General features: G+C 40.4%; 1 protein-coding gene across 1 annotated transcript; it reads right to left on the bottom strand.

The window, feature by feature from the left end:
* Nucleotides 1-377: 377 nt before the first annotated feature.
* TTR (transthyretin) lies at nucleotides 378-6,483 on the bottom strand. Its single transcript, XM_048507150.1, has 4 exons — nucleotides 6,329-6,483; nucleotides 5,124-5,263; nucleotides 1,952-2,087; nucleotides 378-910 (listed from the first exon to the last, which is right to left on the bottom strand). Exons 1-4 carry the CDS (start codon nucleotides 6,395-6,397, stop codon nucleotides 803-805), a joined length of 453 nt encoding a protein of 150 aa, XP_048363107.1. The 5' UTR covers nucleotides 6,398-6,483; the 3' UTR covers nucleotides 378-802.
* Nucleotides 6,484-23,324: the final 16,841 nt, after the last annotated feature.

Genomic DNA, 23,324 nt, shown 5'->3' with positions numbered 1-23,324 from the left:
TGAACTTGTAGTCAAAGTTGCACTTGCTTTATGAAATGAAAAACTGGCTAACTTTTCTTCCTCCCTTTCAATGCCAAACCATAATAGGATACTGGAGAGATCAGTAGCAAATCAGACTACAGGGACCTGAGAAGGTGTCTTTATCTCAAAATGTAATCTCTCCGATGGTTAACAATCTGATGGGTGCTAATACTGGCTGTAAACCCTCACTTCCATCGTGCTCATTATTTTCACTTGGGTGGTCCTTCCCAGTCTATTCAAACTAATATATTCGCACCCAATTAATGTACTCCACCAGTGGAGGGTGCAGGTCTTACCTGAAATGAGTGTGTTTTTAGAGATTCAGAAGGTGACCTGGACAGAACTGAGAACACAAATTGACATCTAGTCACTTTATTTTCTTGGAATACCACAGGCTGGGTTTCCAAAACTTCTGATGCAAATTTTGTTTCCTCAGTCACTTTGATATTCTTTTTCTTCAAGAGACTTGGATGGCCAATAATTTTGATATACCAAACTTTAATTTGATGGTAACTCCTGCAATCCCAGGTCATAAAGGTGGTAGGCCATCAGGTGGGCTGTTTGATGCTGAATATCACGTATGTGTGCATACCCTTACACTCTAAAACAGTTTAGAGAAGTAATATTTATTGATGCATTTCAAAAAAAAATTTTAAACCAAAATATCAGTGAGATGCTACTTTAGTAAACAAGACGTTGATTATTCAGGTTAACAGAATCCTTTTAAAATAATCCTACAAGAAAGAACAATGGAGAAACTTTATAAGACTATTGTGGGGTTTCATTCCTTTGGATCACTGACAACAGCTGTGGTTGAATAAGAAAAGGGACTGAGAAGAGCAGCAATGGTGTAATGACGGTGTCCAGAATCATTAGCAACAAAAACCACCTGCAAAAGAAAAACATTTACATTTAGGGTGCAGAGTAGAGTTTTGTTTTGTTTTTTGCTCCAACTACTAACTTGCCTTAAGCTATAAACCTTCTTGACGTAGACGCTCAAATATTATTTTCCTATGAGACAGGGGACACCCAGGAAAAGCATGAGCCAGAAAAACAGTGAATATCATTGGCCATTTGTTTGCAGGAATTTTCTGCTGAATTCACCCATAGATGTGGGCTTTACCAGTATTTTTACATTGGGTTGAGTGCAGACTAAATCAGCAATTTGTACTGGTTGCCATCTGTGACCACCTGTGAAGATGTTGGTGTTCCATAAAACAAAATGGGGCAGGGTGAGACAAGGGTTGCATGGGTCCAGATGTTCTTGGACTAAGCCAAGCCTTGAACTTGCCTTGAACTTGTCCAGAGTTATGCAGGTCTGGGAGGCAATAGCAGGCATAAACCATGTTTGTTGCCTTATTTGCACCACTGGACCTAGCCAGTGCCTCAGTTGCTTGGATCAAGATTTGATCTTGTGCGCCAAGCAAAATGATCTGGTATGGCATTGTTGCGACATGTGCTGAGGGTTGCCTTTTTTGTACTAGTCCTTTCCCTTTGCATGGGTCTTTGCAGATAGAAAAGTCTGGGACAGGTTTGTATTGTTTTGTTTGTTTCTTTATTTGGTGTAATGCACTATGCCCTCCTTAAGCTTTAAAATGCATGTCCACTTTTTCTTTTGCTGAATATAGTGTTTATCGGCATTGCAGAATAGTTAGATCAGACGGATATATAAATGCAACAATTTCTTGAACTGAGCTATGTGAACTTTGGTTAAGAATAAATCTGCTTGAAGGTTATGATGGGAACCAGATACATGCTTTTGAAAATGCAGCAAATCCATGAAATCCACAAGTGCTGAAGGATTCATCTATACGCTCAATTTACAACATTGATTACTGGACCAAATTGCTCCATGATTATACTTGTCATCCTGGAAATGAATAGTTCAAATGTTAAAACATTTTGTGACCCTCTTCCTCCAAATACTCACATCAGCAAATTCGTGGAATGGAGAAATACCAAGTGCCTTCCAGTAAGAGCTTGTATCAAACTGCACCTTGTACAAACCTTCTACAAATTGTTCCTCTGTTGTAAGCTCATGAATTTCCCCAAATTCATTGGTTTTTCTAGAATACAACAATATAAAAATAGTAAAAATGGCATCTGAACACAAGCAGTATATTGGTTGGTCTCATTACAACAATTCCATGTACACAGCAGCTTTCAATATTGGATGTTCACACACATTTCTTGAAACAACCAATCCACATGTAACTAATTCATTATGCTCACTCAATCTTACAGGGCATAAGATTTGGGACACGGATGCTAGTTTTCCGTTGTAGTAGTTGCTTTCTTACAGATTATGTAGGATAGAAAAATGCTGGACATGATTACAGAAAAAAACTTCCATCTGATAATTTATGGTTTAGGCTATGATTCAAATTTTGTTTAAAGAACTTTGTTTTGCTTGCATTCTTACAGTAAGCCTGCTTCTATAGATCTACTTGAGTTGTCAGTCACATGCCATGCAAAGAATACGTTGGTTTTATCCGCTATTATTGGACAAAAGTACAGTAGCACATTCGCATTTGATTCTTGACCCCCAAGTCTAGCCAGTACTGTGCTTGTTCTATATTATGTAGGGTACGTAATATTCTGTTCAAGAAAATATGACAACCATTGGCTTGTGCAAGTCACAAGAGGAGCTTGGTGGGAGAACAACAGCAAGAATTGTACAGCTCAGCAGTGCATGGTTTTCCTTGTAGTTATAAATGCAGTTTGAAGGTCTCTATTAAAAGGTTAGTATTTTGTAAAATGCATGGATTGTGTTTTAGCTTTCCCCTCCTTAACAGAAACCTTTTCATTTTTACTTGTAGAAATAACTTGTGTATGTCATGTTCAAAGATGTATTAAAATATTTCAGGGTTAAGCAGTTCTGTGTTTCATTTTCAAATTAATGGTCCACTATACACAGCACAAATAAGATGTCCTGAGCATGGAAAAATGGTGACTCGGGCAGGAACTCTGCACATCTTTTCTCCTAAGATATCCTCAGGATGCCTTACTTCAGCTTGAGCCGTCCTATTTTGAGGACGCAAAACTACTTACCTCCCCCACCTTCCCCAAGCCCTCTCCTCTTGCTGTGCGGAGCTCAGGAGATAAGGAAATGTCTTATTTTTCCTGCCTGACTGTTGAAGCTCTCTTGTCAGTTTCCACTGCTGCTTGTGCCTGACATTTTATGTTGCTGCAGGGATTCAGAGGAGAAAGAGGCTTCCCTCCCCACCTGCCATTTCCTCCCACCTGAGTTTAAAGTTCTCACACTCAACGTTTTATGGTGCTGTAGGGTTTCTCCATGTCCACTGCTATTTGCTGAAGATTATCCTGGATGTTTGATCTGCAGGCTCCACTGCTGGGTGCCTTTTTAGCTCAAAAAGTACATGGTTGTACTCAACTCGTCCTGTCAAGTCCAGCAATATATAGTTTTTCCTTCTTTATTTTCAATGAGCTTTTAACATTGTTTGATGGATTTCAGAATCTATGCTGATTTTTATATCATGGCTTTTTATATCATCTTTGAAGGCAGCTCATCGAAAATAAAAAAGGAAAAACTATACATTGCTGGAATCGGCAGGACGAGCTGAGTACAACCATGTATTTTTCTGTCTGAAAAGGCACCCAGCAGCAGAGGTTGCAGAACAAATGTCTGGGGTAATCTTCAGCAAATAGCTGCAGGCATAGAGAATCCCTACAGCAGCATAAGATGTTGGGTGCAAGAGCTTTAAATTCAAGTGGGAGGAAATGGTGGGCAGGGAAAAAAAGCTTCTTTCTCATCTGATGCCTTTTTGTCCCTTTTGTCCAGCAAAAAATTAGGAGGCAGCTTTTTAAAAGATATTCCCAGGATGTCTTCTTTGTACTGTGCATAATAGACCAGTATTTTGTCAACTAGAGGAGTTCTAAAAGGAAGGCTGAGTTTTGTCTAAATTGCTGACAAGTGTGTGATGAGAAAAATGATGGACAGCTTTTGTATATAAAATATATTCAGCGTTATCCTTAGTATTGGTGGTGTATCTGGACAAGGACTGGAACTTGTTGTTTTCTGTCCAAAAATATTTGACTAAGCCTGTTTATAATCTATTTACATCTTATTTATAGATTATATTGTAAAGATTAATCTTGTTACAGTCTCGTATGCAACTGTAGACTCTAGAAAGCTTTTTTTTTAGTAAAGCTGTCATGCCAACAGTCGTAGTTACAGAAATTTTTAATATCAAATTATCTTTCTGTTCTCTATTGCCTGATGAGTTGGAGAACCTTGAAGTGGGTGGTGGCAATTTGCAGAATGTATGTAACTGCCAAGAGTTTTGCAAAAATCTAGACTTATTAAGAAAGCCAGCATGGTACAGAGATTGAGGTGGTGTACTAGGACCTGGGAACCCATGTTCAAATCAGCACTTGTGCCATGGATGCTTTCTGGTGACCTTGGGCCACTCTCAGCCCTGATCTTAACTAGTTTTTGATGGGAGATCTCCAAGGAATACCAAGGTCATGACATGGAGAAAAGTCCTTATGAATGCAGAGAGAGAGAGAGAGAGAGAGAGAGTTCTTGTGAATAAAGAGATTTCCTAAGGGGTCCTTGATTTTCTAATCCTGTTGCTGAATTGACTGTCTGTGGTAGAGCACATAGTAGTACTTTTCTGTTAGATAAGGATATGTGCACACTCTAGCAAACATTTATGTTCTTGTTGTTGGATTAGGTAGTGCCCCATTAATACCAAAGGGAGAAAATGGGTTGGGTCCCATGAAAAGATTTATATGTACAAATGTGGGAGGGCATTTTTGCTGATCTTCCTCCCCCTATAGCCCTCCCAGTCATGCTGATTCTGGAGGTTCCTGAGGTTCAGCCTTTCAGAGAGGAATTTTAGGCTGCAGCAGGAGGGAAGGGGGAAAATCATGCTTTCTGAGCCTGGAAGTTTTACTCAGGACCAACTCATTGTTCCCTTCTGTTCAGAAAAACACTGATAACCTATACAAGCCTATAAACATAAATATAAGAGCTGGAAATGAAGGTTCAAGAATTGTGCATTGTAGATTTATATAAATTTGGAGCCAATTAAAGTGCCTTTTTTTCTTGAACTTCCTTTATATGCTGTATAACTTACCCATTAGCATACTCATTCCAGCTACCATCTTCTGCTTTCTTGAACACTCTTACTACTATGCTGGTGGCTGGGCTTCCTCTAACTGCATCCAAGACTTTCACCATTAGAGGGCACTTAGAGTCGATGGAGCCATGGGAAACCTCGATAACAAAACAGCAACAAAAAACCCTTATCCATCTGTGGCCCAGAGCCTTTTTTTGTGTGCGTGAATGCCGAAGAGTTTATTTATAAATTGCACAGCAGCCTTTTCTGAACTTGAAAAACCTGAAGTTTTAGGAGGTTCTTGAATATATGTAAATACAGACAAGGAGAAGAGGGGCTGTGGCTTAGTAGTAGGCAGTTTCATGTGACATATGCAATTCTAAGAAGCACCATATTTAAGGTCTTTAAAAGCAAGCAAAGTGTTCTTGATCCACTCTGCAATGAACTAAATACTGCCAACTGCTTCAATGAGATTTGTGTTACTAATTATTATTCATTAAAACAAGAAGCATTCCAAGTGTTTTTAGTATTGTGACATGAATATTTCTTGCCTTTTATCAGAGCACTGGAATTCCAGAGAACCAATGTTCATTATTCTGTGATAGAAGTAAAATATATTCCCACTTTACAGAATTAGAAAACCCAGTGCTAATGGCTCATTTACCACTGATACTGCCTTCATATCTTGAACTCCAGATGTTTGCTCAAAATGCAAATACTGAAAAAGCAGTTGCCATTTAAGGTTTTCAAATTTCATATGGACTACATACACGTTTAGAGTATACCGTTGAATCTGTTTTAAAATGAACTAGACACAATAGCTATGTCTGAGGACTTGGAGATTTCACTGATGGTAAAATTTGTCACATATCATACAATAAAAGCCTTGAGATTTATGTGTGAACTTCCCCTAATTACCGATAATCTGATTTAAATGAAAAACACAACACACACGACATATGACAGACATATGTCATTATCCATAGCAAAACTAGAGTTTTTACAATTACCAGTCATCAGAACTTCAGTTTATAGAATTTCATGAATGAGTCTCCAAATCAGGCTTGTACCAAAATGATGAAAGTAACGCATACCTAAGACACCTTAATGATATAGTCATCAAAGATTCTGGCTGTTTACAGTAAGGATTTGATGTTACATAGTTGAAAAGATTGTATTTTTAAAAATCTTATTAGTCACTGAACAACTAATCCAATACTTACCAGTGGTGCACATTCTGCAAGATATACCACTCCAGCCAAACAAATAAGAAGCAGAGAGGAAGAGGCCATTGTATAAGCAGTCAGAGAACCTCTGTAAGCAACTAGTAGCTGGTGCAGCCTGAGATTTTATACTCTATCCTACTACAAAACATGCTACTTATTGTTGGCCCATATGACTCTAAACCTGCTGATTCTGATTATTTACTTAGTAAGCAGTCCAGCTGTGCATTTCTTCCATTAGTTGGCCCCTCACAAATCCATGGGATTATTGTGTGTGTAAGGAAAAGCTGCACAGGTATTGGGAGTAAGAGAATCAGTAACCCACACAACCATGAACCTTGTCTGCAGGGATTAAGACATCAAATGTGAAAAAAACAGACACCAGTTGTTTGCTTGAACATTACCTATCATAGAATCCTCATAGTGTATTGGCAAACTGTAGTTCTGTTTATATCTTACCTGTATTCTTCCATGTTAATTTACTTTAATTAGTACACTAGCTGTGGTAGCTGTTGCTTTAGTTCAGTAATGAAGTATATTCATGATTCTTTGAATTCTCTCCAACTATAAAATTTTATGACTGTCTTCAGGCCTCACCCACGCCAGTTATTTATGTCAGTGTACTTACTGCGTATTATATACCTTGCTGTGCATATTTTCCCTTGCTAAAAAATGTGCAGCAAGAAGTTATTCTTGCTTAATTTGGTACACACTTTTTCTTTAATAATTTTGTTTTCTTCTTGGCTTTGCATGGATGTAGCTTTTTGTATAATCTATTTAGACTGATACAAGAGCACCACACTGTGTGCTTTATCAGGACCGGACCCTTGCAGCATTTAAAATGACTATGGGCCATGAGGATGGTGTCACATTTAGTTGGCCCTAGGTCACTTGCCTTTTCCAGGGATATGAGAATGTTGGGCAGTCTGCATTCAGACATAATGATAAATCAGAGTTCAGTCTAACATTGGTTTATAAACTGTGCTTTGTTATGACATTTTAATGTAGCCACACTTACAAAATGCTTTTGGCAAAGTCGAAGTTCATTTTTGTTTCCTTATTCTGCACCTTTGCCAGCCTCTTAAATAATGCACTGACGGTATTGAAAAATCGAACGTATCATGCTGAGAATGACCACTTGAAGCTGAATTGGGCATCTAATAGGAGCAATTCAATTAATTCCAATGCGTAAATACGGTTAATACAACTGAACGTAAATGTAAGTCAAGAAAGGAGGTAAAATGGCCAAGGCCAGAAACTGAAGAGAAAAACCATGCAGCTTCCTTCACCCCTGCCTAAGTAGGATTGGGACTACAAAGAAAATAGAACACCTAGTGCTAAAGCAACTGGGCAAATAAAAAAAACAAGTCCACAATTATTAAATATTTAAATAAATACATACATTTTTAAAATGTTCTAGCTCAAGGTTTAGATCATACATACAAATCCCTAATTGTAAGAGCAAAAAATAATAAATTTAACCACATTAACTCTCTTATCACTACCAGACAAGACAAATAAAAGGTATGCGAGCAGACAGGAAACTTAGCATTAAGATGTGTTATTAAGCAAGCCCTTTAAGTGGAACATAAACCCCAGCTAAAGAAAAAATGAGTTAATGATTCAGTGTCTGGCATGTCCTGTCATGGAGCTTGTTAGAGGTACTGGAAGAGGCATGGGGTACCTGCTGGGGTTGCCCAACTTGGGAGGCCTGGTATGACCACCTGATATGGGCTGGCAGGGTCTTTCATGGATGTGGGCAATGATGTCTTCAGGGGAATCTGCAGCATAGCTTCTATTGGGGGCTGATGGGATAGTGGTTGACCAAGTGGCAATCTGCCACCCCCATAGGGGTAATTGTGCAGGTCAAGTTGTTTGAATGGTACACAGTACAACTTAGGTGAGCACTCTGGGGGAACTTAGGTGAACACTTTGGATGGTGAAGACTTAACCCACAGACCAGGCCTTGCGGCTTTATAGACCTGGGACAGGAAAACCTGGAGTGGTGTCATTATCCTTTTTTTAAAAAAAATTATTGTATCATTTGAATATTCCATTTTTTATTAATACTCTTCTTCATTCGTTTTCAAACAATACATTTTCCCCCTTTCCCCCTCCCCCTATATTTTCTTCATAGTTTTATCAAACATACAGCAGTAAGTTCATTCTTTGTAATCTCTTCTCCTGTATCTCCTCATTGACTCCAGTTTCTTTCATCCAGTCCGCATATATTGACCATATCTTCAAAATTTCGCCCTGTTTATCTTGCCACAGTTTATTTTTTGTTATTAGATTGAAAATGTCCAGTGTTACTTGTTCCCAGATATATTCCAACCATTTCAGGATTGTCCATTTTTTCTTTTCTTTCCAGCCTAAAGCTATTGTTGCATGTGCTGCTTTGATCATTATTTTATACATATAGCTATATTTTTATCTACCCTTCTATCCTCCATACACCCATGAACATTAAATCATTATTTATCCCAATATTAATCTTCACCAGTTTCTCGATATATAACATTATGGTTGTCCAATTTTTTTTCACTTCTATACATTCCGTCCACATATGGCTATAATATGCCTCCTGATCTCCGCAATGCCAGCATTTAGGACGGAGTCCTTTAATCATATATGCTAGTTGTTTTGGTGTTCTATACCATTTCAATATCACTTTTCTTTCCAACTCCATATATTTCTCAATCTTTATATTTTTCCAACTGTCTATTAAATTTTCAGTTTTTTCAGTGTCTAGAAAACCTTCCTTCTCCCATTTTTGATTCAATGTTCTTATCATAAAGTCTTTGTCATCAACCATATACTTATATATATGTCCCAAAATTTTCCCTTTACATTTTTCATATAGTTCAAAACATTTAGCCATTATACATTCTCCTCTTATTCGTGAAACCTTTATCCTTTCCCAAATGCCCCTCAAGACCAACCAGTTCTCATTACCTCCTAACTCTATAAAATTTTGTAATGTCATAATTTCTCCTCCTTCTCTTATCAGATTTGCAACAGTTTGAATTCCTTGTCTTTTCAATATTTTTATCACTTTTTCCCCATCTTTTCCGGCCACACTTGCCAAAGGTGCCACGTCCAGAGTGCCGGGCATCCATTTACCTCTCCATTTTCCCCATATATCTAGTAACACCTTTCTTGGCCCTATTACGGTTTGGGGTGTCATTATCCTTGATCCCATAAATCATGTGGCAAGAGGAGTAGGAAATGGCACATCTTTCTCAAGCATCACAAAGGCTTGGCAAGGAGGAGCCCTACCCATTCTAATTGATGACTCAAGGCTTGGAGCCAAGGTGTCCTTGACCATAAATTCAGGTATGCACAAACACGAGGAGACATAACTCTTCTTATCCCATCAATCACATGCACTGCAAATGGGATTGAAATGGGGATTGGCATGTGGGCCTTGCAGATCCCCTTGGATCAATGTAAATAAATAATTGAATAAAGTTGGGCCATTGAAGTGTTATCCAAAGTAGGCTGTTTCCTGTTTTAGTTGATGGAACTAGTAGGGGTGATAGTTACCTGCAGGGGTGTAGTGGGTGAAAATGGCACCCAGGGCAAAATGGAAACAGAAACAGCTTTCTGCTGGCTGAAAAGAGCTTTCTGCTGGCAGAAAATGGGCCAGGCTGGTGGGGTGGGGCCATCTTAATGCCTGGTGAGGCAGGGCAGGGTGAGGGGGGTCGGAGATGATTTTCCACCCCCACTGCCGCTCTCCCAGTACACATCACACCCCCTTCCCCTTATAGCTCCGCCACTGCTTACCTGTCTTGCAGAGGAGGCGGTCTAATGAAAATAGAAGCTGAGAAAAAAAGAGCCCCCCACAAACATGGGGGTGTGCATACAGATCCAACATACACACTATGAGTGGCTACACAGGAATAATGTTTGTAGTCAGAAATTAGCCCTGAGGAAGTATAAGGTAAGCTGGCAGGAAAGCCAAAGAACTACTTGCTTTTCCAGTGTTCCAACAACAAGGTAGGGGTGGGGTTTGGGGGTGGGGAAAGCCCCGCCTCAGGGATGTGGCCCCACCCCGCCTCCGTGCCTATAAAAGCACATCACCAGAGGCTGGCAGTGGCTTTTGCTCTCCCCAGGCTCTGGGGAGGGCAGAAGCCAGGCTGCAGGGGGGGGGGGGGCGTCTGGAGAAGGTTTGTCTTGGGACACCATTTTCCTCTGCTTCTGGCCATTATATTAACTGTTCCATGTATAATGGGAGGGGTTTGAACCCCTTGAATCTACCCCTTACTTATGTGCCTGGTTCTGATAGGTGCAAATGAGTTCTGGAATGGGTGCAAGTTTTTCACGTGGATACTGAGTAATTGTTGTGATAGAATCAACTAGGAGCACTGATTAAATCATCTTAGCGTGAGACAATGGAGATTAGCTACCCTATTGTTCAGTCAAGCACACCTTGGGCCATGGGAAAAGTACAGCTTCCAACCTCTCTCTCTCCCCTCCACTCCCACACTTCAGCGCACAAGGTGGAGGTCCAAAGTCTCTGGGAAGACTCCATTTTATGTTAAGCAATGTCTTGTACTCATGTCAGTTTCTGTTTCCTGTGCCATAGCAGGGGTGGGGTCTGGAAGCTTACAAAAGTGTCAGCACTTTCTGTACCTGTAGGCAAAGAAAAAAATCAGTTAATGATTCAATGTCTATTCTTAGATTTCTGGGCTCAAGAGACTCTAGCACAATGGTCCACTGCTTCTGCCCAAAGTAGTGCATTTAGCTGGGTTAAAAGGTAAAGCTGATGTTATATTGGGCTTGTAAGAAAGTTCAAATATTGTTACTGGACAGGAAATAAAGGACTAGCAAAGCCCCAGTAAAGTATAGAACAAATGCTTTTAACATCATGGTTAATTCTATCCTGATCATAATTATTTAACAATTCAAAAGTGCTCTACCTAATACTGGGCATATCCAAAGAAGAGGATGGTAAAGCCACTCCAATGCTTCTTAACTTCCTGTCTACTAAGATGCTTCAAGATGATGCATGGGAATTCTGCTGTGTCCACTTTAGTAAAATCAGTTAATGAACCATGATATAACAAGAAAGATCTAAATTTAACGGCAGCAGCCCAAGGTTTCAATGAAAAAGTATTACATCCTGCAACCACAAGCAAGTTGGAATTAAAATAAATTTTGGGGCCTGCGATGGGGCCCAAAGAAAGGAAGCATGAGCTGATTCTGCTTTAACAGAAATTGTGGATACCCATAAAGGAGTTCCATAGAACAGAAGAGACAAGATCATAGTGCAACTTATTGCAGGACCCATAGGAATATATTGGCCATGAACTTGATGAGAAAACCTTAAAATTGGAGACAGTTGAATTGTAATTGTCTCAAGCACATAACTATAATGTGCAGCCCATTTATTATATGTCAGAAAATGGTATCCCAAATGACAAAAAGAATGTTCCTGCTTGATAAGGTGATCATTTAGAATTGAATTTGGAACTTTTACTAGTGCCAAACTTCTGAAATACCAAAATCTTAGATTAAGACTCATTGATTACAAGATGGTTATTTTTACAAAAGTCTGCTGTATCATGGAGTGCATGCTTTAGTCCCACTCTGGTGCAAGACAAAATTACAGCATCACCTGCATAAGGAAGAACATAAATGGGATGGAAGAAGGAGAATGAAATTCACTAATCTATGAGGTAAATCATGTGGATGTACATTAACAAGCTCGAGTGCTAAGACACAGCTCTGTAGACCATCTTTTGTCACAAAGATCAGGTCTGAATAGTTACTGGAAACAGAACATCTAACTTTCACGGAGAAAGACAGTATGGCATTTTAATGAGAAACAGCGATCTTCCAGACATATTTAATCATTTAAATTTAATCCGTAGACAAGGGTGCCAGATTGAATAAAAAGTTTTGTAAATTGATAAATGCTGAATATAGCTTTTTTTTAAAAGTAAAGATACATATCGGCTAAAAAGGAAAGTGTATAAGCATGGTGAATAGTAGATGAATCTTCTCTAAACCCTATCTGTTCTGGACCAATAATTGGAAAATCTTCCATCCATTGCCATAACCTTGTCTATAGATATGCTCTGTATCATTTGCTGGAGATCAATAATAGACTAATGCAACGGTAATTGGAGGGTACATCAAAGGAGCCCTTTCATATGTTGGAACAATTATGGCTTCACCTGAAGCACTGATAGTAGTAAATACTGTAGCCAAGACCAGAGCCTAGCAATTTCTATCCAACTTAAACTGTTCCCCTGGAACCCAATCCAGACAATAGCATCTTTTGTAAATTATTCTTTGTCCCATAGAGTGCATGGCAGGATGGATGTGGGAAGGACACAGCCATGGCAAATCAACATGAGAATATTTATGAACAAAGCATTTGCAATCCAGTTTTGAATGCTGGAAAAAGCTGATCGTTTCCCCATGTTCTAGATGCTGTGATCAATTTGCCATCTAAACAGAAGGTTCATCAAACATCTCTAGTTGGGACCCAAAGATCTGCTTATTAGGCTGATGCACAATACTTGCACTAGCCCCGTGACATTTCTTATTTCTTTCTATAAGCCCACTCCTCCTTCCATCTCAAATTGCTCCAATTGTCCGCTTTTTACAGTTAGCCCTTCTTTCCAGTGCCTTTACTTGAAATGATCATCTGTTCTTTTGCAGAGGTCCATGTTGTAACTAAAGCCATAAATGTAAGTTTGTACATTTTTCTTGTCATTCAGTTGCCCTTCTTTCCAGTGCCTTTACTTGAAATGATCATCTGTTCTTTTGCAGAGGTCCATGTTGTAACTAAAGCCATAAATGTAAGTTTGTACATTTTTCTTGTCATTCAGCACTTCCACATGTCTGAAACTGTTTTAGAATCTTCCCTTAGGTCTGAATGCATCATAGAGTTCAAGAAAAGCAGATCCTAAAACCCTTTGAGCTCATGGAACACATGATGGTAAATGGCACTCTGGGCGCCATTCCGAAAACACTAGGGCAGCGCTTGAAAAATCTTCGAATTGACAAAATTAACATCTGTCAAATTCAGAAGGCAGCCCTGCTGGGATCTGCACAAATACTACACTGATATTTACACTTCCTAGGCCTCTGGGAGAGGCTCGAATTGTAATAAAAGGCCAACAACCAGCTAAAGATCTGGCAGCTGTGAAATCTACAATAATAAAAAGAGTAAAATGTGAAGCTACCACTTGCTTTTGCCCCACTTCTGCTGAACTTATGGGCCTCACTCCTGGGCTTCGCCCGAACATCTGGCTCTAATGCCACCACTTTATTCACACACACCAGGGTTCCCAAAGTGACTAACTTTGATTTTAGGATTGTTATTTATTTATCTGAAGGGCCTCAGTTCACAGTCCAATGCCATTCCCTATCTCCAATCTAAGGCAATATTTGAAAGCTAGTTTCAATTGGTGTACTTGGGTCTGGGATGAAATGAGCTCAGATGGTGGATAGGGATTAGTGTGAGGGTAAGGGGTACTTGGGGGAGGGGGGTTATGGAAACATGGATTAAACCACAAATATTTGAACACCTAGAGGATTATCTGGATTCCAAAGTATTTGAAGTCCACCTGCTGCTAGTTAGAATGCAGATTTCAAATTAACAGGACTCTTTGGAAGTCAACATTGTTCTTGAAATGAACTTTTTCCTACTAAGTCTCTTGCTTACATCAAAGCTGTTCTGCAATTGCTATGTACTTTCCTCTCAGATTGTCAAACACATGCAAATACTATCTACTGCTGTCTTATGTCAAAAGTTAATATTATGCATATAAAATATTTAGATCTACAGCAAGGTAGGTTGGGTTTTAGATCCAGCATAGTGCAATAGCTAGAGAGTCAGACTAGAGAGATCAAAGTTCTATTTGTTGTGAGGATAAAATGGAAGAAGAGATAAATATATATGCTCCTCTAAGCTCCTTGGAGGAAGGGTGGAGTATAAATGTAATAGATACATAACCAAATACTCATGGAATAAAATTTTAATGCTCTCTAATTATCTGATTTTGGGAATATATACATTCACAGAGGTGTGCATCTTGAAAACTAACCTATTTATAAAAAGTGTATGTTGTAACACGTGTAAAGGATGTTAGAAACGTGGGTCCAAGGACCCTCAAAATAATCTGGACAAAGTTGGTGAAGCAGGTAACAAAGCTTTTATTGGTTTACGGTCTTGCAAGATCGGGTGTCCACCCAGTAGTAGGCACACCCTTCCTTTGTTCTACAACAGTTTATAATACTTTTTCAGGACCACCCAATCCCTCCCTCACTTCTCCATTGGCTAGGAGATGAGGGCCATAGCCTATTACAATTCATCTAGGCATACCTATGTCATATACTCAGGTGGTATCTCCTCCAATTAATACATCTCTATATGGTCATTTCCTGGTAATTAATATTTGGTTCTTAGTTGTCAACTCCTTTGTTAGTGTTCTTCATGATATATATACATGCACCTAAGCCAATGCGTCCTTTGGTTCCCTTTATCTTTACTGTGAAGACAATTCATCATATTTTTTTTACCCTCTTCATCCAAAGGCCTTCTTACCTTGGTACAGGATCTTAGCCTCCTATAAGCTGGTGCACCTCTTTTTTTGGCACAAGTTGAACCTAGGGTCTTCCTGACCCACTCCTGCTTTGAAGACACTCATCCCAAGCTTGCTAGGGGCCCTCTTATCAGCAGGCAGTGTCCTTGTTTGGCAACAAGAACTCACATGTTCCATTACTGTTTATGACTATTGAAACCAGGCTTCCTGTGAAGCATCTTTAGAAAAAAGACTTTTAGCTAGAGGTCCTTAAGAAGCTCTCTTGAATGGGAAGTTTCTGCTTAATCGCACCTTCTGATTAGGATCAAGTGAAGCATGCTGTTTTAGCTGTTTTATTAACTTTAAACTGAGAGAATAACATTTATAGCAGGATTCTTTTTACACATGAAGCATTAGGGATACACATATATTGGAAACATGAGTGATTAACATATTCTTTTAAAGTTTCTTATTATTTAGCTACAGTATAAAAGCATTCAAATATACAAACATGATTATAAACTACTACATCACCACATCACCTATTATTCCACTCTAACCCTTGACCTTTCTTCTTCTGCTAGCTCATTATTTTAAAGCAGGTGTGCTTTTAATTGGGATATGATAAGAAATTACAATGTCAAAATGGAATATACTAAGCATCATACTCCCATCTCTCTTTGAATTCCATCCAACTTAACAGGCTTTATTCAAGTGTAGATACTACACATGGACTTTATATTCAGAGTTCACCTACTAAATCTTGTGATTCTGTGAAGGGTATATTCTTTGTGACTTCTAAATCCAATATTTGTGCACTAAATATGTTTATGTGTGTAGATAACTCAATATAATCTTACACCTTATGAAAACACCTAAAGCTACCTTCTTTTATAACTTATAAGGCAATCATTGTCATTGTCCCGTGTATACTTTATAAAAGTAACACCTCTTTGGCATATGTAAAAGCAACATTTTCATCTATCACAAGGATAACAACTAAAGTGACAGCAGCAGGCCAGACCGTGCCAAAACATTTATCACCCAGTTTTGGTACTAACTGAGCAGGCTGATCCCAAGAAATTGTTTGATGAGCTACATGGAATTATCTCCACATTGTTCAGCCATATTCTTAGGCTGAGATGGTAGAGTTACTATGGTCTTCTGGAAAAAGTCCTCTCTTGCAGAGGCCTAGAATTGAGTAAAGACTGGGATAGATTACTTGCTTTATGCCCTCCCCATCATATCAGGTGATTTTTGGTCTGGAATCTTTAGCATCCCAGCTGAGGATTTGTTGATGGTGTTGCTTGACATCTTGATTATGCCAAAAACTCATGGTTCCTTTTCATACTCCCACAACACGTTCTGGTTTTGTTGTTCTGTGCCAAAATTAGATTTTCCTTCTATGGGGAAAGTTGCAAATTGTTATGTTTGCTTTGCAGGACAACATCAAGTGCAAGAGATAATGCTTGAGAGTGGTCACAGGCACAATGTCTCTGGGAGGTGTGTTCCAGTTTTGCAGAGTAGGAAATTTATGTACCTCTTCCCATCATTTGGTCTCCTCAACAGGGCGGTAGTCAAGGCCCACACCAACAGGACTTGGGGCATCCTCATCTTTAGAACAGAAATCCCTGGTTCCTCCATGGCCAAGAGTGTGACATATGTCATCCCATGAGTCCCCAAGGGCCAGGTTCAATATTGAAGGTAATTCTAATAAACTCAAAATATAATTTTAATTTATTAAAATACAACAGAAAGCATTAGCACTGGTTCACTAACCATTCTCTTATAGCAGAATCCTCTTCACAGTCCTTTGCAGAAGGTACAAACAGCACTGTGTGTTCTTCTTGAGACCAAGTATGGAGCAGGGTCCCAAAAGTCCTTCTTTTGATTACCTAGTCAGTCTGAAAGATAAGGGCCTAGCTAATTCTTTGGTCAAAGTCCACCTCATTGCTATATTTGTCTTTCATGTTCCTACAACAGGAAAAATTGTTTCCTCACAACCTGAACATGAACAGTTGCTCAAGGGGTTGGCTTTACCACTCCTCCATCCGTTGTGGGGACTCTACAGTGCACTTTAGCACTTTCAAGTCAAAATCCTTTGGAGCTATGGCCACCTGTTTCCTGCAACTCCTATCAGCCCAAACTGCCTTTTTGGTTGCTGTCACTTTAGCCAGGAGTGAGAGCAAGATTCAAATACTCAGGCTGAATCTCCTTTCCTCAAGCTCTACAAGAAGGTTGTACTTCATCCCAGGCTTCCTTTCATCCTAGTCTCTTCCTTCCTCCTCAATCAAGATCCAGCTCTTCCTGTATTTTTTTTTCTCCAGCCAAAGGATGATAAGGAAAAGACATTGCCGTCTTTGGAAGGTAAGTATGTTATTTTTATTTACATTGGACATGTCAGCTAAGAAAAGACAAATATCTTTTTGTAGCTTTTCAGGGATCCCCAAAAGGTTGTAAGACTTGCACTCAGACAATCTCCTACTGGATTGTATTCTTCATTAGTGAATACTGCAAGGAAGTAGGCAATTCATGTTCCCTCCAGGTCACAGCACACTTTACCAGATCTCAAGCCTCCTTCAGATAGAGTTCTTCTCAGTATTTGCAAAACAGCCACTTTGTCAGTTCCATCAACCTTCATTAACCATTATGCTATCAATGTGGATTTAAAGGGCAACTCTGAAGGAAGCAAAACAGTCCTGCACAATCTTCATTATTAAGCACATCACTCCTGTCTCCTAGGTAAGTTAGCTTGCTACTCTCCTATGTGCGACCATACAGAAGATATGATGATGGAAACGTGGTTTCAGTTAACCTGTAGATAAAATTCATCAAGTGTTTTTCTGTGTAGCAGATATCCTTCCCTCAGTCTCCATTGTGAGTTCTCTTTGGTCTTCCTATGGTTGTATCTTTCTCCACTGGTGACCTCAATAAACTGAGAGAGGGAGGTGCCCTTTCATGGGCCGCTGGGGTGGAAAATTGCACTGAAAGGTGGGGAACATTTTGTGCTGCCAAAAACTTTTAGAATGTCTGTGCCTAGCCTGTGAATGCTCAGTTCTCATATGTGCAGTGAACACTCAGTGGCTGATTACCCATGGGGCAGCTGCTGTGCGCTGGCAGCTGGAGTGCGTCTGGGCAAGAAATCTTGTCCTGATGCTCTTCCTCCATGGCATGTGCTGGGAGAGGAAGTACATTGGGGCAAAAAATCTTGTCCCAACATGCTTCTTCCCTGTGACACACCAAGGGAGGAAGTGTGTTGGGGTAAGATTTCTTGCCCCAGTGTGCTTCCTTTTGCCCTGCTTGTGCTTCTTGCTCTCTGCATGGAAAACAAGAGCACCTCTGACATGACTTTTGCGCCAGAGTGGGGCAAGGGCGGTGCAGAGCCAGACGTAGATAATCGGTCAGTAAAATCAGTAAAATGCAGCAATGTTCTGCCCTTCCTAAATATCTTTAAAGTTTCTAGTACAGTAAGTATTACTTACACTGTCTTCCACTGATAATGAGCAGTCTGATGTTGTAATAGCATGTGTGGTGAGACCTGAGGTGGACTCAGGAAGGAGGCTGGCACCGGGCTGCTGGGAAAAGTGTAACGTGATGAATTTATGTCCACAATCTAACCCCAATGAAAGGAATCAATTTATCAACTTGAAGGTTCAAAAGAACCAGCTGGCTTAGTTATAGCACAGGAATGGGCCTGTGAACTCCTTGTACAGGAGATGGTGTTTTGACAAAGCCTGTCTATACTCTTTATGTACCAGTCTATTGAGGTGGATCCTGCCTCCACAGCTTCAATGAGCAAAGTTTGTTTATTTACTTAATTATTATTTATACTCCATTTTTCTTTTTGGCTCAGATCTGAAGCTTTTCTCCAACTTCAGTGGTCTTCAATGGGGGGAAAGTCATGCTGGAGGAAGACTACTTGGAGGAAGGCTGGATCTTCCCCACTGTCTCCAGAATGCTACTCATTTAGTTTTTGAACGTGCACTGCCTTATATTTTATTCTATGCCTATGTTTCCAAATGGCAAAAATAAAATAAAATAAAATAAAATGCTTCATTCAGCCAGCAGGTTTTCAAACCTTGCATGCTATTATACTGCTGGCTTTCCCTCTTCCAACTTGATTGAAAGTCAATTCTTATTGGTTTTTCTTTGCCAGGTTTTCCAAGTATTTTATTGTTTTCCCTGAAATTCTTTATTTGGCTTGAAAATGTTAAACCGCTGAGAAGTGATCAAGCAAGCTCAGTTGCAAAAGGCAACATAATGTGAATATTAAAAAAGGATTACAGGAGATGAGAGTTCTTTGTTGTTGTTTTTAATGAAGCCAGCAGAACCAAATCTATAGAACTACTGGCAAAAGGATCAAGGCATGAATACTCAGGACAGGAAAGGGGAGCATGAAAAATGAAATCAGTTCCCAGCTTTCACCTGTCCCCCATTTTTCTGCAGCAGATTAATCAAATCCCTAAGCATGATCATACAACGGTCCACATTTATTTGTATGTGTGTGCACTATTAAATACAATCATTACTCCCCTGCACAACAGCCTGTTATGTAAGAGCTGGGGGAAATATGTGAAGCAGTCCTCAGTGTTGTAAAATGTGTGCAGTGGCACCTCCTTCATGTGAACTGGACAAGGTATAGACCTAAATAAAGCTGACTTCAATTAGTAATTCTGTTGCTTGGTGCTAACCAAAGAAGCTTAACAGATCATAAATTAAATTAGATTGGCAGTTAGTCCCCCAGTGTAATTATAAATTTCTACTATGTGCAGTTCCCCTGCTCTAATATAAATCTCATGCTTTCCCACTGGGATAGATTATGCTTTCTGGCTGTCAGCCTGATTTTTGTCCTATTCATTGTTCCAAAACGATTATATAAAATGACTTTTCTTTTTGAATGAAAAGGCCAAACAGTCTTCAGAATACCAATCCTATTACTATACTTCTGGCTGGGTAGAGCTTGGTGAGATAGCATGGGTGGACTGTTGAACAGGTTTGTTGAACAAAACAGTTTATATGTTTATGATCCAGGTAATGTGCAGTACAATCTTATGCAGAGTTACTCTAGTCTAAGCCCACTGATTTCAACAGTCTGAGGTAATTATGTATAGAACGGTATTGTTAGTATCCTTATAGCATACTGATGCACAGCTTTAGCAGTCCTGGTTCCAGTCTGTTTCTGAAGGATCCACTGAAGCATATCTCAAGTACATTTTAATTTTTGCAGAATACTCATGCAAGTCCCTTTTCAGCTACAATATCATTTTTGCTCATAATAAATGTCTTGTTTCTGCTTTATGGTAGTAAGTACCGTCAAGTGACAGCAGACTTATGGTGACTCCATAGTCACTTAAGGCAAGAGATGAACAGAGATAGTTTACCATTGGTTGCCTCTGCATAGCAACTGAGGACTCTCTTGGTGATCTCCCATAAAAGTATTAACCAGTAGGGGCGGTAAAAGGCTAACTCGGAAAAAGCTGATATGGCTTTTTTTTTCATATTACCCATTTACTGAAGAACCCCCCCCCCCCCCCCCCGGGGAATTTGGTAGAGCTGAATAGTCCTGAGGCTGAAAAAGCTGAACAGGATCCAGCTTTTCAGCTGGAGCTCAAGCCCCACTCCCCCCTTTCCCAGGTCCATAGTTCTTTTCCACATCCACGTGGACGTGGGAAACAGTGGCGGTGGAAGGAAAGCGTCAACTGAATGCTGGACAAAAGTTTGTAAGAGCCATCCTTTTCTTGATGGTCTCCTAACCATTAATGGTTTGCCACATGGTGAAAGGGAACCTGTACCCTCATGTTTGTTGATGTAGGACACTGTTACTGTATTATCTATAGCTAACTGCGGTGCGGGGGGGGGGAGTGCTCATGCTGAGACCTGTTTGCCAACTTTTCATATATGAAATGTCCATATTTGTGGCACATATGATTCTCCATGCTTTCTTTCATCTGTCCTGAGACATTTGTCCCAGGACATAACCATGGCATGGTATATAACTTAACAACATTTTCTTCATCTTAGGTTGTCCAGGTTTGACATAATTTATGCAAACTTTCTACCTACAGATCATATACTACTAAGTGGCAGGTTTGCCAACTGAGCTTTGACATGTTGGTTAACCCCAGAATTCTGGCCTCTACTACACATTTTTTATTATTTGCTGAAGCTGTGGGGTCTTGGTTCTCACTTCCATCAAGGCTCATTTAACAGCAATATCAGCCTCCTATATCGTTATTAAAGGTACATTTGTATTTGCTTTCCATCTTCCCTCTTATCTCTCATGTTCTACTGCTTTTTGTTTTATCTGGACAACATAAAGGGATGTGTTGTATCTACCCAGCTTCTCTTCAAATGGATGGTTTCCACTATTGTACATCTGTATGCATTGTAGGTATTCCTGCTCATTGTAGGTTTCTGCACATTTCACCAGAGTCCAGCCATCTTCCACTGGTCTTCTCAAAGGGATCACGCTGAGCTGTCAAATGGTCATTGGCCTCCAGTTTTATTCAAGAGTTGAAGCAGCAGATGGGAGTGGTCTCCATAGCTTATTCAACCAGTAGCTCTACAACATCCTCCTGGGTAAGACAGTTTGCTATCCAGTGTGGAATTGTACACAGAACACAATGATGAAAACAGGGTTGCACTTACCCACAACTGTTGCTGATGGAATGTTCTTCTCTCCCTCTCCTTGCCATGCTAGTTTGGCCAGAAAACTGCAGCCCAAGCCAGGGGAGAGGGAAGTGCTCCTTGCATTATTGAAAACACTAGAAGTGCTCCTTGCATTATTGAAAACACTAGTGTGCAGTCCAGTATGTGCTTGCACAGAAGAACACTCAATGAACAAAGTTTACAGGTAAGCAAACCCAGCTGCACTGCCTCATCACCTTTCTGGGTTCCCCAAGCCCTCAGGGAATGAATGGGTCCAAAATTCTCTCTCTCTTTCTAGCTCTGAGAAGATAAATAAAAGATAAATGAAACATTTGCAAAAACTGACCTTTATTTTTGTTTTTAAAACTAGTATATGTCCAGAGATGGTGCCCACAGCAGGCCTGGACGTTTCCCTCCAGCCAGCACTCACCTTGCGGGGAAGCAGAGGCTGGGAGCCTGAACTGGCACCAGTGGAAAGAACCTGCTCAGGAGAGGCCACATTGTTGGCAAGTTGGGAGCTGGTTGTGATGGTGCAGGACAAGCCCAGGGCTGCAGCTGGAGGGACAGGAGGTGGCTAAGGCATTACACAGTGGGTGGCTGAATCAGGAGGCTGCAGAGAAAAACCTGGACACAGAGACATACCAGGGGAAAATGGCACTGGAAGGCAAAACCTGCTCCGGGCGCCCCCTGCACCTCACTTACCTTTGCCGGGCCTGGCAGGGCAGGGCAGAGGGGTGTATGGAGACGGCTGAAAGGAAGGAAGGGAAGCTTCAGCCATGCCGGCGCCATTTGCCTTCCCTCAGAAAGGAAAAGAAGCGACTGGAGCACCAGCCATGGAGGCACCACCTGCTCTGAAAGGAAAGGAAGTGGCTGTGGCTGGAGCTCCAGCCATGGCCATGCCGCTTCCCTTGCCCACGTCGTCGACCATGTGGGCAGACAGAAGGAGGCTGAAGACTCTGGGGGTGGGGAAAGGCATCTGGTCACGTGGGGGGTCAATTTTGCACTCCCCACGTGACCAGATTAGTTGTGCCCGGGGTCATGGGGTAAACCACGTCCCCAGGCAGATACACCACTGCCTGGACAACAGCAGATGGTGGGACTTGCTGACCAGCTACCTTATGCTTCAGCAGAGCTGGGCTATGCCCTATGCCCAGACCCTTAAAGGAGCAGGCGGGCTCTCAGGTGAGAGGACCAATTTGCAGGCCGGTAGGGCTTGACGGACAGCTTGCGAGTCAATAGTGGCTTGGGAACTGGTCTTGGCCCAGTGGAGGGTGGCAACCAGGGAGGATAAAAAAGGGAAGGACGAGAGAAGCAGGGGGGAGATTGTGCAGAGAAAGCGCAAAAGGGCTCTCTGAGGGGGTTTAAATGGCAGGCATCTTTTAAGGGGGGAAGATTTCCAGTTTGCTATTATACTTTAATTTTAGCTGGGAAAGTTTTAAACTATTATTGTAAATTACCTTGATCTGCAAAGAAAGGCAGGATATGTTTAAATAAATAAATAGATTGCTTCAGATACATATCCACTTCAGGGGCAGCTCCTTTCCAAACCAGCATGGACATACAAATTTTGTCAGTTTGAGATAAATGTTCATGTTTTAAATTTACAATTTTGCTTTCTTAAATAAAATGGTTATGTATTGCAAACACACTTAAACAACGAGTCTGTCTGAGGGGACTTTCAATAATTACTTTTGCAAGCGTAATAATTATGCCATCTAGTGGCACAAAGCAGAAAGAATGTTTTTGTGATTCATGTGAAATGGGTATGCTGGTATTAAGATTGCAGACACTGAGCAGGGAGCCTGGAA

The sequence above is a fragment of the Sphaerodactylus townsendi genome, linkage group LG09, assembly GCF_021028975.2.
Source record: "Sphaerodactylus townsendi isolate TG3544 linkage group LG09, MPM_Stown_v2.3, whole genome shotgun sequence".
NCBI classification, from domain to species: domain Eukaryota; kingdom Metazoa; phylum Chordata; class Lepidosauria; order Squamata; family Sphaerodactylidae; genus Sphaerodactylus; species Sphaerodactylus townsendi.
This window is presented reverse-complemented; position numbering and strand designations above follow the sequence as displayed.